The 15,598-nt window shown below is 39.2% G+C and overlaps 1 protein-coding gene across 14 annotated transcripts in view; it reads left to right on the top strand.

Annotated features, from left to right (window-relative positions):
* PPIP5K1 (diphosphoinositol pentakisphosphate kinase 1) overlaps positions 1-15,598 on the top strand; it is a 306,207-nt gene that overhangs the window by 279,204 nt on the left and 11,405 nt on the right. For all 14 annotated transcript variants that reach the window (XM_073618536.1, XM_073618533.1, XM_073618535.1 and 11 more), the window contains one exon: positions 14,614-14,751. In XM_073618536.1, coding sequence (XP_073474637.1) covers positions 14,614-14,751 — 138 coding nt within the window. The remainder of the gene's footprint in view (positions 1-14,613; positions 14,752-15,598) is intronic.

Raw genomic sequence — 15,598 nt, forward strand, 5'->3', positions numbered from 1 at the left:
ACTCAACCCTCCATTAATGTCTAAACCGCTGGCAACAAAGTGAGTACACTCCCAAGTGAAAATATCCAAATTGGGCCCAAAGTGTCAATATTTTGTGTGGCCACCATTATTTCGCAGCACTGCCTTAACCCTCTTGGGCATGGAGTTTACCAGAGCTTTACAGGTTGCCACTGGAGTCCTCTTCCACTCCTCCATGAAGACATCATGGAGCTGATGGATTTTAGAGACCTTGCGCTCCTGCACCTTCCATTTGAGGATGTCCCACAGATGCTCAATAGGGTTTAGGTCTGGAGACATGCTTGGCCAGTCCATCACCTTTACCCTCAGCTTATTTAGCAAGGCAGTGGTCGTCTTGGAGGTGTGTTTGGGTCGTTACCATGTTGGAATACTGCCCTGCGGCCCAGTCTCCGAAGGGAGGGGATCATGCTCTGCTTCAGTATGTCACAGTACATGTTGGCATTCATAGTCCCTCAATGAACTGTAGCTCCCCAGTGCTAGCAGCACTCGTGCAGCCCCAGACCATGACTCTCCCACCACAATGCTTGACTGTAGGCAAGACACGCTTGCCTTTGTTCTCCTCACCTGGTTGCCACCACACACGCTTGACATCATCTGAACCAAATAAGTTTATCTTGGTCTCATCAGACCACAGGACATGGTTTCAGTAATCTATGTCCTTAGTCTGCTTGTTTTCAGCAAACTGTTTGCATTGACACCTGAGACCTTGTAACACTAACAAGTCACATGAAACCGGGGTGGGAAAAGGGCCAATTGGGCCCAATTTGGACATTTTCACTTAGGGGTGTACTCACTTTTGTTGCCAGCGGTTTAGACATTAATGGCTGTGTGTTGCGTTACTTTGAGGGGACAGTAAATTTACACTGTTATACAAGCTGTACACTCACTACATTACATTGTAGCAAAGTGTCATTTCTTCACTGTTGTCACATGAAAAGAGATAATAAAATATTTACAAAAATTTGAGGGATGTAATCACTTTTGTGAGATACTGTATATGGGGATTAGTACCCAATAAAAGCATTCTGGATGCAGATGCACTTTAAACTTTTTTGAAGTTATGTAAAGAAACTAAATGTTCAGACAAATACCCTTTGTGTAGCTCATACTGTATGCCCAGGCCTTCTTTTCCAACTGCACCCATGCCTGATATACTGTGCTCTGCATATAATCTGAAAACCAGTGATTTTCCAAGTGATTTTTTTTCTTTAATAAAAAATGTTCCTATTTTACACCTTAATAATCCTTAGTTAAAGTGGTTGTAAAGGCTGAAGATTTTTTACCTTAAAGGAGAAGTATAGCCAAAGCTTGTTTGGCTGTACTTCTCCTGTGGATCACAGGAGTGCAGTTCGGTTTGCACTCCTGTGACCCATTTTCAGCAGAGAGCGGGCTGAAGTCTGCTCCCTGTTGATGTCACAGAAGTCGGTCCAGGCTCCACGTCGTCATGACAATGGAATCTAAGCCTGCCAGATCCCTGGACCGACACAACTCAGCCTCTCAGAGAGCTGCCCCCTCCACAGCCCAGCGCTCCGAAGAGCGAGGAGGGAGCAGAGCAGAGAGCTGTGACTGACAGCCTCTCTCTGCTCGGGGTGCTGTGAGAACAGCGGTGTTCGATCACTCGGTTCTCAGTGTAGAGGCGCCGGGGGGACAGATGCAGCACTGGACCGATGCTGCATCCACCTAGGTAAGGTATGATTCAGGAAAAAAAATACTTCTCTTTTAATGCGTTCTCTGCATTAAGGTGAAAAACCTTCAATTTCCAGCTCTAGAGCGAGCCCACACAAGTGCCCCCTAAGCAAGCGGCTTGCTATGGGGGCACTAAGTAGAGGGAAGGAGCCAGGAGTGATGGCAGGAGACTTAAGAAGAGGAGGTTTGGGGCTGCTCTGTGCTTACACAGAGCAATTAAGTAAAAAAAAAAAATTTTTTTTTCTGTTTAAAAAAAAAAGTGTACAAACACTTTAAATGTAATCAGTCCTAATTGGCTCCTCAGTTTCCTTCCCTTCGCTATTACTTCATTGCTATATATTTTTCCATTCTACCATTAATTACTAAACGTTTTTCCATTTTAGTTTGCTTTGCTCATTTACAAAATACCTTTAAATTAATTGGTCAAAATCTACCCTATACGATGGGGTTCCCTGCACTGGAATGGTGAAATACTCATTGGTTTATGAGTGCAGGGATAGGGTGTAATACTTACCTTGTTCTTGGCTCTGATAGGCCCCTTCCATGGGAATAGTCCAATGCAGCATCCTCTCAAAGGCATTTTGGGCCTCAGTCACAATAAGGATGAGCTCAGGCGTGTTCGCACACCCCACATGCAGAGCCCACCAGGAAGTTGGCACTGTGCTGCACTAATCACAGGCAGTGAGACATTTTCCCGATGTGCAGCTGCAGAGATCGGGAAATGTCTGATTAGTGCCGACTTCCTGGCGGCCCCAGCACGTGGGGTATACGAACACGCCTGAGTTCATCCTTAGGTCACAAGCTTGCCTCCTTACATACAATTAATGGTTAATAGCCCTGAACAGTATGTGATGAGGCTGAGGGACTGCCCAAAGTCCAGAGCTTTGGGCAGAAGAGGACAGTAATGGAGCGAGAGATGAGCTAATATGGTTTTCCCTGCACCCCTAGTCTTTACAAGTTTTTAATCCTTGCAGTGGGGCACTCCTGTACTGTATAGAGTTTGTCTAATTCCTTGAGTTCAGCTTTGAATTCATTTATAAATAACATGCCATGCTTTGTTCTAGAAACACCATTTTAGTGTAATTCTAAATAGGGCAAATCACACGAGAGGTTGCACCATTTATTTACAATAACACTAGTTGTTTTAAAACTAACCTGGTAAAACTAGACAAAAATCTTATGTTTCACATTTTGATATATCAGTATAGATTATATAGAAAAAATATATAGAAAGCTATATTTTCAAGCGAATACTACCTAAATAAAGTATTTTTTGTCCCCCAAAATAGAATATATGTATTATGATGCTACCAAGAAGAATGGGAAACCTATTGACAAATGAGTCAGCCTTAAAGTGATTGTAAAGGCGGAAGGTTTTTTTCAATGCATTCTGTGCATTAAGAGAAAAAGCCTTCTGTGTGCAGCAGCCCCCCTCCGCCCCTCTAATACAGTACTTACCTGAGCCCCATCTAGATCCAGCCATGTTGTAGTATTTTCTCAGCTGCATGGGACTCCCCTCTTCATTGGCTGAGACAGCAGCGTGGACACCATTGGCTCCCAATGCTGTCAATCAAAATCATTCAGCCAATGAGAGAAAGGGGTGGGGCCAGGCCACGGCTCCATGTCTGTATGGACACAGGGAGCTGCGGCTAGGCTCGGGTGCCCCCATAGCAAGCTGCTTGCTGTGGGGACACCTAACAGGAGTGAGGTGTCAGGAACACCACAGAGGGACCCAGGACTGCACCAAGCGAGTAAGTATAACATGTTTGTTATTTTTAACTAAAAGAAACAATCACTTTAATAGGCTTGAATGGTAAAAAAAGTGTACCCAAAACTACAATGTACTATATTCCAGGTTACCATTCATTGGATATATTGGCGGCATTCGTTTTCTTTTTTCAGACTTTTCTCCTCTTTATTTTTAACTGGTATTTCTGTTAATAGCACACTTACATTCTTATGCCACGTACACACGATTGGACTTTCCGCCAACAAAACCGTGGATTTTTGTTAGAAGGTTGTTGCATACACACGGTCACACAAATGTTAGCCAACAATTCCGAACACAGTGACGTACAAGACGTACGACGAGCCAAGAAAAAGGAAGTTCAATAGCCAGTGCGGCTCCTTCTGTTTGATTCAGAGCATGCGTGAACTTTTGTGCGACGTACTTGTGTACACACTATCGAACTTTCCGACAACAAAGTTTTGTTGGCGGAAAATTTGAGAACCTGCTAAGAAACATTTGTTGGTGGAAAGTCAGACAGCAAATGTTCAATGGAGCATACACACAGTTGGACTTTCTGACAACAAGCTCACATCCAACATTTCCCGTCGGCAAAACTAACCGTGTGTACGCGGCATAAGGGTGGTTACTCTTACTCTCTGTCACCTTAGGACAGAACTACAAACACCTATTACTCTCTTTACACAATGGGAAAGGCATTAGTAGTTTATAGACAATAGCTTGGAAAGGAAGATAGCATTGTTTGTTAATTTAACTTCCAGGAAGTGTCCAGGCATTTCTGGTAGCATCAGCTGGCACTTTCTGTAGCTGCTGAAAATGTTCTTAGCCTGAAAAATGAAAACTAGATCAACAACCACACCTAAGGTCTGCTACACTGCAATATATTCCATTTTTGATTTGGGTTTAAATATCCTTTACTGTTAGCTTTCAACTTTAGGCTAGATCCAAACAAAGATGTCTCCCCAAGACCTGAAAAAATGTACTGTGGTATTACCATATGTTCAATTAAAATGTCTAAATTAGGGGGTTCATTTTATTTAATAATTTTTAGTTTTTTTAACCATCCAGAATCTTTTTTTTTTTTCTCATCAAATGTACTGTACCAACTCAGCCAATATATTTAATTAAGGGGAAGTTCTGCAACGCTGTTGGAAAGCATGGTATAACTGTAATCGACCTACAGAGCAACTATTCATGTTTAGAGACATGGTGGCCAAGACAAATTCCTGAACGTGGTTGCGTGGTGCTTGAACATTCAACAACAGTCTTCTAATGGCCAGCTTAAGAATCGAAAAGGATTATTTTACCTTTCGTAAATAATTGTAGTTTAAAGAGAAGTCAGAAATTTTTCAGAAATACAGTATGTATTATTATTTTGTTAATTCATCATATAATTTGATTAAAAATGTAGGCCAATTTATGATTTTAAATAGATGGACAGCCTAGCTTGGTGTTTAGGGTTAAGATTAGGAGTGCTGTATACCAGTGGTCCTGACAACAACAACCTCGGTCCTCAAGTACCCCCAACAGGCCATGATTTGGGAATAGCTGTCCAAAATACCAAACCATTGACTCTGATTTAAAGCACCTGTGGAAGATAAAGGAAAACTTGCAAACATGTCCTGTTGGGGGTACTTGAGGGCTGAGGTTGAGAGCCCATGCTTTATATTACCCACAGATATGAGATGACCGCTTCTTGATCCAGCTGTTTTTTAGATTATCAACATAACTGAAAGTAAATCATGGTGTTGAATTCTGCAGGTTCTTTTTTCTTATGGACTGGGATCTTTGGAATGCCAGCCCACTGTGGGGGACAGTTATCAAAACTGTCTTATTGTTTACAGTAACTAATCTGTCGATCACAAAATTAACATTTACAGTCCTAGAGCAAGGAAACCCGGGCTCTGAAATAACTTTGGTTGTATGTTTAATGTATACTGCAATCAACATTGAAAAGTAAATCTTTAAATGTGTGCAAGTATCACATACTACCTGCTTTTTGCTTCCAGGCATTTCTGTAGATCATTAGTCCCATTCCAGTCTCTTTTGTCAGAAAATTGGTGATCTGGAACCCCTGCTTTTGATACAGGAGAGGAATCTCTAAACACACAACATGTTCTTTGCAGTGATACAAAAAGCCAAGGGCTGAATACAAGACCAGAAAGCAAGTGACTGGTCTTTATTACAGAAAGCTCCTGCACACAGGCATAGTTTAATTGGTATGTGCTAGATTATTGCAGTTCTGGAACAAATATACAAAGCACATCACAATTCAAATAATAATACAAATTTCCCTTGTTTTTAGACCATATTCATTTAGTACTTATTTAAGCTTTAAGGCAAGTTTAGTGAACTTACTGATTTTAGTGCAATGTTTATTGCATAGCTTTAGTAAAACATTGACTGGCTTGCCCTTTAGCTTGAGTGTGGGAGTTTTACTGTCTCTTACTGCATGCATACCATTATATTCCTTACCTAAATAACCCTTTTAATGCTTTCTTTTCTGTAGGAAATCAACATACTTTTCACTCAAATGCATCTTTTTTATCATAAAAAATTACCCACAATAAAGAAATCTTTATTAAAGAATGGGTAATTTATGTTTAAAGGTATTAGCGGGAAACCTACAGTACAGTATGCCTCCAGCAGTTAAGGAAATGCAAGTTTCAGTCTTACAAAAGGGATTTTATGTGTATATAAAGACACATGTACACCAATGTACAAGACTGAACAAATCCAAGGTGCAAGGCAGCCAAAATTGTAGCTGGCATTTTGGTGTTCCCAAAGATTGCTTCCCAGCATTCTCCAAGATAGTTGGACACATACAAACATGATTGGCAATTACAGGTAAACTCATACAATGTCGTCATGTTGAGCTTATGGGGCAAATTTGCAGTCACAATCACTAGATTTTCTGACATTTGAAAGCAATAACCCTGTTTTCCCAAAATTTGCAGTTTAACAAACTTCATTGTGTGCATGTCAGCAGTAGTCTGCATTTTGAATCAAAGGTAAAGGACTTTGGAGCACTTATTTGCTCATGATGACTTTGCTACCTAAAGTATAGACCAGTTGCATGTGCAAAAAGCATGACATTATGAAAAATTATCTCTATATTAGTTTCTGTGTATGTTGTGATGTACGTGCAAATAATTTTATTTTCCTCCATCGTACTACAAAATGATTTTACATATTTCATCTACTGTTTGTTACTGCAGTTGAATTTACCCAATCATCTGTGAATTTGTTTTTTGGTCTACATCGGCTTGTGTTCAGTTTATGCGTATGTTAGTCATTGTGTTTATTGGTAAAACATTAATACTCCATATAAATGTGTGTGTTTCATCACTGCAAACAAATGAAGATGAGATAAACAGTACATGTGCAGTCAATTGTTGTGTGGCGCATAGAAGAATAATATGGTGCATAATGCATACCAGAAGTAGCGGTATTGGTCATTTCTCTTCAAAACTTCTTTTCATATTCAGTAATGTTTGTGTATGTCTCATGTCTACATTTCAAGGCTCCCATTAGCGTAACACAATGTGCTGAGAATTTGTTCTTTAGTTGCTTTTGCAGGTCGGCCCAAATGACAGGCTAGTTGAAAAGGCTAGGCAAATAGGCTTTCATACTTGCAATGTATAGTGATGTGTTGACATTGAAAAGATAGTGTTTGCTCTGACTAAGGCAAGGCTACTGTGAACTTTTGATTTAAAGTAGGTTTTTTACCGTTCAAGCAGGGCTTCAGAATTCACCTACCAGCGCAAATCTTGTCCACAGTAGAGAAATGCTTTCAGTTCTGGGTCTCTCGAAGAGTTGAGGACTCCTTAACCACTTTTAACCAGCGCACACCGATGTATGTCGGCAGAATGGCACGGCTGGGCAAATGGGTGTACCTGTATGTCCCTTTGAATTTGCCGCCATGCCATTGCGTGCACGCGCCGGCCGGAAGCTCCATGAGTCGGGTCGCTAGGACTCGATTGCCGTGGGGATACCCGCGATCGCCTCACAGAGAGGACAAAAGGGGAGATGCTAATGTAAGCATGCAAGCATCTCCCCGTTCTGCCTAGTGACAGTGTCACTGATCTGTGATCGGGAGCAGAGAGCAGTGACGTGTCACACGTAGCCACGCCCCCCCACAGTTAGTAACACGCCCCAGGACATACTTAAGCCCCCCCTAGTGGTTAACCCCTTTACTGCCAGTGTCATGTACACAGGAATCAGTGCATTTGTATAGTACTGATTGCTGTATAAATGACAATGTGTCAAAAATGTCCGCCATAATGTCGCAGTTACATTAAAAAAAACCGCTGATCACCGATATTACTAGTAAAAAAAAAATAATAATAAAAATGCCATAAAACTATCCCGTTTTTAAACGCTATAACTTTTGCTCAAACCAATCAATAAACGCTTATTGCGATTTTTTTTTTTTTTTTTTTTACCAAAAATATGTAAAAGAATACGTATCGGCCTAAACTGAGGAAAAATTTTTTTTAAATATTTTTTTGGGGATATTTATTATAGCAAAAAGTAAAAAATAATGCTTTTTTTTTCAAAATTGTTGCTATTTTTTTGTTTAAAGCGCAAAAAATAAAAACCACAGAGGCGATCAAATACCACCAAAAGAAAGCTATTTTTGTGGGGAAAAAAAGGACGTCAATTTTGTTTGGGAGCCACGTCGCATAACCGCGCAATTGTCAGTTAAAGCGACGCAGTGCCGAATCGCAAAAAGTGCTCTGGTCAGGAAGGGGGTAAATTCTTCTGGGGCTGAAGCGGTTAAGCTTATAGGAACTCAAGACAAAAAATACACTAGGATTTGAATTATATGTAGAAATAAATTCCACAATCCTTCTGGGTCCCAAATTAAATAAATATTCTTGGGTTTTGGATTCCCCCTATTTATTATAAATATGTATTAACTTGTCTATACTTATAATTAGCTAATCTAGCAAAGCTCTGATATTGTTAATGGTACAATAATAAGGTTAGCTATTAAAAAATAAACACACTGCTTAAATAAACAAGGGTCTTATATATTTCCCAAGAAAATAGGAATAATAACATAAAACACTAAAAGAAAATATTACAGAGCACATGAAACAAAAGAACATCAATGATACTTTAGGTAAGGTCATCCTCTTTGGTCAGTATCTTCAGCTGGGCTCAATGGCAAAAGAGAGCCATGAGGCAAAGAGGAAGTGGCCCCATCTGGTCACTATTTTTAAAGCCCACTCAGACACCACCCACTGCCAGTCTATCTAGCCATCTGTATCCAATAAGAATCTTTAAGAAGCAGTCCTTCTTAATATCTGTCCTTCCTCCATGCAGCATGCTGTAGTGGCCACTAGGGGCAGCATTCATCCATGAATCACCACTATTTGACCCGGGTCATCTTTCAGTGACAACTTTCTTTTTGATGTTCTGTACCAGGACATTTGAATTTGCACCCCTCCAGGAGGTCTTAGCTGGTGCTTCTCTACTACTATACCACTATACCACATCAGGAGGCCCTCGAGAACATCCTGCTAGGATATCAATTCCCATTCATGACTCCTTCGTTATCAACACCCTGCTGGTGCATTCCAGGCCAGGTGCAGTCAGGTTTCAACCATCCAGAAACATCTGATATTAAAACAAAAACCTTGTTGCCTTCCAATACACAGCTACTGCAAAATTGATATATGTCATGCCCTTTTTAAAGTAGTTAAAAGATAAGTGTGGGATTTTTTTTCCCCATAATCCTACTTACCTAGGTAGATGCAGCATCGGTCCCCCGCCGCCTCTGCACTGAGAACTGAACAAACGAACACCGCTGATGGCTCTGTTAGTCGGCGGCTCTCTGCTCTGCCCCCCCGCGCTCACTGAGCTGTGGAGGGGCAGAGAGTGGCCGTCTCAGTCTCTCATTGGCTCGCTGAGAGGCGGAGATGAGCATCAGTCCAGGTGACAGATCCAGACATTATTCTTGTGATGACGCGGTACCTGCACTGATTCCAGTGACGTCAGCAGAGAGCGGACTTCAGACCACTCTCTGCTGAAAACGGGTCAGAGGAGTGCAAAACTAATTGCATTCCTGTGACCCATAGGAGAAGCTCAGCCAAACGAGCACAGGCAGGACTTCTCCTTTAAGGTAGTTGCCATATTTTTAGATCTTCTCTCATGTTTCTATTGGGAGAACTTCATATCACTGTCTGGTCACCAGGACAAGGAGGAAGAAAAATCTTGACAATAAAAACGGACAGAGGGTACTAACACGGCCCTATTCTATCCAAAACAAAAGTTTTGGCTGCAGTATCATTTGAAATTGCAAATTTCATTGTGTATCATTCCATGCCAGGCTATCATCAACCCAGGTGATAGCCTTTTGCCTTTTATCTGCTAGTGTGGCTAGTCTGTGCTACCTCCCATCCTGTTTGTCACCTGACATTCAGTTTTTCAAACTTGATCAGGCGGTGATCATCTAATGTCTGTGGGTACTTTTTTATTTTTAGAGTTAAGTAGTGTAGTTGTTGATTTATTTTAATTTTTTTCTTTTGTATAAAAATCGATAGTTTGTTTTACTTTTCTAGTACATTTGCTATGTCAGCACAATTGCAGGTTCTTCTAGTGAACTTCTGTCCCTCCATCATATGGGGACCATGGCCATCTGAACACAATATAGCCTGCTTGAGAGCCATTTTATCTTAAATTAACTCAAAACACTATATATGCACTTGTAACTATCCATCCAACATGCTGAATGTGAACAAAACAATCCTTTTGTAAACAATAAATTATAATAAGTCCAAATGTGATGAAATGTAGAAGTTTGCTTCTTGAAATTTCAATCACTACTGTGACATCACCTCACAGAAAAACAGTCACCAAATATGGCCTTTTGGACAATTAAACACTTCTTGTTTACAAAAGGACTTTTTGTTCATTTTCCAGCATTTTGGATGGACAATTATAAGCACTGCTCCCATATATAGTGTTTTAGTTTATTGGAGTTTGCAGTGTTATCACAATTTAATTATTTTAATTGAACTGCCTAATATCAGTCTGCTGTTTAGTTTAGTTTTAATGACAACACCTAGGTTTCAGTGTGCTGCAAATGAGACATTTTATGAGAAAAGTAAATATGAAAATGATCTTCCCTGCATTTATTCCAGATTTCATGTGTTTGATTCTAATGAATTTGTTCATCTGACTTATTAAACTTATTCAATAGAGATTTTATTAATTTTTCTTTATCCCTTTTGTTTCACTGTGTGAAAATAGAATGGTACTTTAGTCACCTATAAAGGTACCAGGGCGCCAGTGGCAGACTAAGAATGAAATGCGTGTTGTCATAGGCAGCTAATTTGATAATCTTGAATTAGTAGTATGAATATAATACAATTTACTGTATATAAAACAAAACTAATTGTCAGACAGTGTATAGAGAAAAGTACAGCAACTTATTGGAATCAAACCTGTATTTATTGTCATATCATAAGAAGATTTGTTCTGATAGGTTGCTATGAACTTTACTAGGGTTTACCATAATGCCCATAAATATGTAATTATTTTAATTTCTTTTGTGTAAGTATTTAAAATAATATAAACATTATATATTTTCAATCTGACTAGGTAGACAGCATAGAAGATATAATGTGTTTACCCAAGTATGGTTCTTTAATATGGAGTATTTGCTTACTTAATTAATATAATTGTATTCCAAATATAAAAAGCTTCCCTGTACTGGTCTGATATTTATATGGTCCAGCTTGTCTTCTGTAGTTACAAGACAAAAAATGTTACATAGATTTTTGCTATGTAAGTTCCATACCTTACATACACAATGCTTTGGATATGGTAATGTTTTGAGGGTTAAGTATGGTCAATGTCTGTAAAAAAAAAAAATACAGTATACTTTTTTCATGTGATTTGATTAGTCCTTTGCAGCTCTGCTGTAAACAGATTTTCTTCATTTTGAATGGTGCAGGACTTCGCCCAACTGGCCTTCCCTGGATGATGGTGGATTATCCCTCACTTATAGTCATGATAGGCATTGAGTAAATCTGAGCCTATATACCGTACTTCCAATTCACTTGAGCAGCTTGGGAAACATACTGAAAGAAACACAGAGTCTGCCATCGCTGTCTTATTTCTTAAAATGTCCATGTCCCAGCTTCCTCTGGCATAAAAAAAATCATAATTTAGTGATTCAAAATTAAGTCAGAAAGTATAATATGATGTCTGTGGTGATGTTTTCTGTAAAATACATTACTAGTTCGTAAATACCTGGTGATACTCCTGCCAGTTCATCAGAGCTCCTTTTTCAAAAGGAAGGTCAGCAATAGTATCCTACTTATTCCCATTTTAACCGCTTCAATACCGGGCCAATTCTGACACTTTTCTCCTACATGTAAAAATCATCATTTTTTTGCTAGAAAATTACATAGAACCCCCAAACATTATATATGTTTTTTTAGCAAAGACCCTAGAGAATACAATGGCGGTTGTTGCAACTTTTTATCTCGCACAGTATTTGCGCAGGAATTTTTCGAACGCGTTTTTTTTGGGGAAAAAACTGTTTTGTGTTTAAAAAAAAAACAAAACAGTAAAGTTAGCCCAATGTTTTTGCATTTTGTGAAAGATGAAGTTACGCCGAGTAAATAGATACCTAACATGTCACGCTTCAAAATTGCACACGCTCGTGGAATGGTGCCAATGTTCGGTACTTAAAAATCCCCATAGGTGACGCTTGAAATTTTTTTACTGGTTACATGTTTTGAGTTACAGAGGAGGTCTAGGGCCAAAATTATTGCTCTCGCTCCAACGTTCGCGGCGATACCTCACATGTATGGTTTGAACACCGTTTTCATATGTGGGCGGGACTTACGTATGCGTTCGCTTCTGCGTGCGAGCACACGGGGACAGCGGCGCTTTAAAAAAAATTTTTTTTTTCTATTGTTAATTATATTTTATTTTTTTTATTTTGACACTTTTTTGGAAAAAAAAAAAAATGATCACTTTTATTCCTATTACAAGGAATGTAAACATCCCTTGTAATAGCAATATGACATGTCAGGTGCTCTTAATAGTGAGATATGGGGTCAATAAGACCCCATATCTCACCACTAGGCTGGGAAGCCTGAAATAAAAAAATAAATAAAATGATCGCTGCTTCTCAGCCGAAGCGGCACCATTTTTTTGAATGGAGAGGCCGGGCGTGACGTCATAACATTGCGCCCGGCCTCCGACGATCATAGAGACTCCGGGGACCATCTGGTCCGCCGGAAACCTCTATGATCTACATCCGGCACCGGCGGATCCACTCTCCGCCTCACCGATCGTAACGGTGAGTCGGAGCAAGCACCGGAGGGCGGCGGGAGGGGGGGGGCGTCTATGATCGGCGGAACGGCTGCTATGATCGTTCCTATGGTGTAGAGATTCGCCGGCTGAAACCGGCAATATCTGAATGATGTCTGTAACTACAGGCATCATTCAGATATACCTGCTCAAAGCCCAGGACATCATATGACGTCCGTGGTATTGAAGTGGTTAAAGACTATATTTAGCACCCATTGAAGATCAAATACATACAAACATGAGGACTCCTCAAAGGTGTCTTGCAAGATCTGAACAATACATCTACCCTTCCAGGGTAGATGCATTGGAGGAGGAGAAGCGGGGTCTGGCTGGCAGCATTGTTTGCAGTTCATTGTCTTCTGTGAAATAAAGCTAACTGAGAAGAAAACAAAAAAGAATTTGGCTGTGGTGTGGCATCTTCCACTTTTGAAACTGGCTGCATACCATGTGATTTGACTAAAAAAAACACCCACCAATATAACAAGACATCTCTGAGGACTTATGTTTGTATGTATTTGATAATAATGGGACCTGCCAAGATCTGAGGTACCGGTGGAGTCGAGTGCATGTATGATAGGAATGATAGTTGGATCTCCTTAGCGAAAGCATTGGTGAAGATAGAGGTTCGTCTGTGTGTGTCTTCAAAAAAACACCCTTGGATAATGTTGATATATCTGATAGTGTGGCCAAAGATATGCATTATTAATTTGGAGGAGCATGTACTGTAGAATTACATTGGCAATGGTATTTAAATTATTATGGAGCTGTTGGATTATGTGTCAGATTTGAATAAAGTTGATCTGTTTGCAATAAGATGTGCTACCTCCAGGTAAGCAGATTCTTTAATGTTGGGTAGTATGTCTTTTAATGCAACAAGAGTAGCAGACAATTTACTGTATATACGCCAAAAGAATATTAGATAGTACACATGTTGGTTATGAGCAGCAAGACAGAACCTCTTGTTCAGAAAGGAGGGCCCAGTGAGCAATCAGGGCCCAACCCACTCCATGCAAAATGAAGAATTCCTTTTTCAGTGGAATTTAACATCCTTAACTTTTTTTTTCAGTAATTTCATGTTAAACTTTCTTCTTTAGCTTTCTTGGTATTAACTGAGAAGATCCTTCACATCTAAATATTTAATTTTTTAATATACTACCTCTCAAAGGTTCTCTGTAGTATACCAGAGTTTCTGTATCAGATGATCGTTCTGCTTGAGGCAATTGTATACTAGCCTTAACAAGGTTCTTCTTTAGTAAGCAGTAGCTGTTGAGGGAGTAGTTCATTCCTAGCGTTTATGCTGGTGATGGATTGGAGGCTTCACCAAAGATTAAGCTGGATGCAAAAATGTGTACAATGTGAGAAGCTAAGGTAATACCCAAAAAGCCCAAAAGTAAGGATTTAATCATATTTTCTGTCTTGTGTTTATTTTTTGCCTGATTCAGTAGTCTGTTAGTATAGAAAAGACAAAAAGAATTTTTCTTAGTTTGCAAGTCAATATAATATCTTTAGTTAATTATTAATACCTGATATTTTGTTTTAAAATAAGCCATTACTTTAAATAAGGTATTTTATTCCAATGGTGGGCGAGCTATAAACATAATAGCGTACAGTGATTTTTATCACTCTCATGACACTATATAAAAATGAAATTGGAGGTGCTGCTATCGAACAGTCAAATTCAACCTTTTTTTTTCCCGGTGTGGATTTTAAATTTAAGATTCTATTTTAAAAAAGTGTTTACCTTTTGATTTTATAAATTGCATATACATTATTTTCTGTTGGTATAAATGTATGTGTTGATATTTTAGTGTTTTTAATTTTGACAGGTTTTGAGGGGTGCTCTATGGTTCCCACTATTTATCCACTGGAGACTCTGCATAATTCTTTGTCTCTCCGACAAGTCAATGAATTCTTGTCTGCTGTATGTAAACAGTTTGCTGAAACCCATTCAAGAAGCTCTTCAGGTACAGTAATAGTATTTATTAAATCTTTACGCTGATGGCTTGCTGTAAAAAAAACAGGATAATGTTCCCTTGAAGAATCTCATGCCAGTCAGCACTCTTTATATACCATGTTGTAACACGGGGACATGACCTAAAACTAACTGGAGGAAAGTTCAAAACTAATCTTTGAAAGTATCATGTTACTAAAAGGGTAGTTGATGCTTGGATTAGACTTCCAGCAGAGGTTGAAAGTCAGTCAACAGTAAATAGTTTAAAAAATGCTTGGGACAAACACAGATCTATACTCAGACAAAAAGTTAACAAAATAAACACAAATTAAAAAAAAAATACAAAACCTGTATAAAAAAAAAAATGTAAAAAAGGGAATGGGCAGACTCGATGGACCACTTGGTCTTTTTTTTCTGCCGTCCATTTTCTATGTTTCTATATTTCTTCTTTTTATTTTTATATGATTTAAAGCTAAACTCCAGGCATATAGAAAAAAAACACCAGTTACTATATTGTATTCATTATAAAATAATTTTATGTAATTTTAAATGCGAATATGGTAATTATTTGAATCTATTTTAGTATCAGCCTATTGTAATCTCCTGTGCAATAGATTGGTAAAGGGGAGACTGGTAGTTTGAGCCAGTCTGTGCTGACAATGAACAAGCTGAGAGGAGGAGAGAGATGACAACATTGGTATACTGCTGCTCCTTCACTCTCTAGTCACAAGCTAGAGGTGGGGGTGGGAACTGCTTAAATTCAGTAGAAAAACCAGGTCAGTTTTTTGACAAGGCTTTGTAAATTGGAAATAGATGGACAGATGGGCAAATCCTTTGGTGGTAAAAACAACCTCCCGTAT

Source organism: Aquarana catesbeiana, linkage group LG03 (assembly GCF_042186555.1).
Source record: "Aquarana catesbeiana isolate 2022-GZ linkage group LG03, ASM4218655v1, whole genome shotgun sequence".
Classification (NCBI taxonomy): domain Eukaryota; kingdom Metazoa; phylum Chordata; class Amphibia; order Anura; family Ranidae; genus Aquarana; species Aquarana catesbeiana.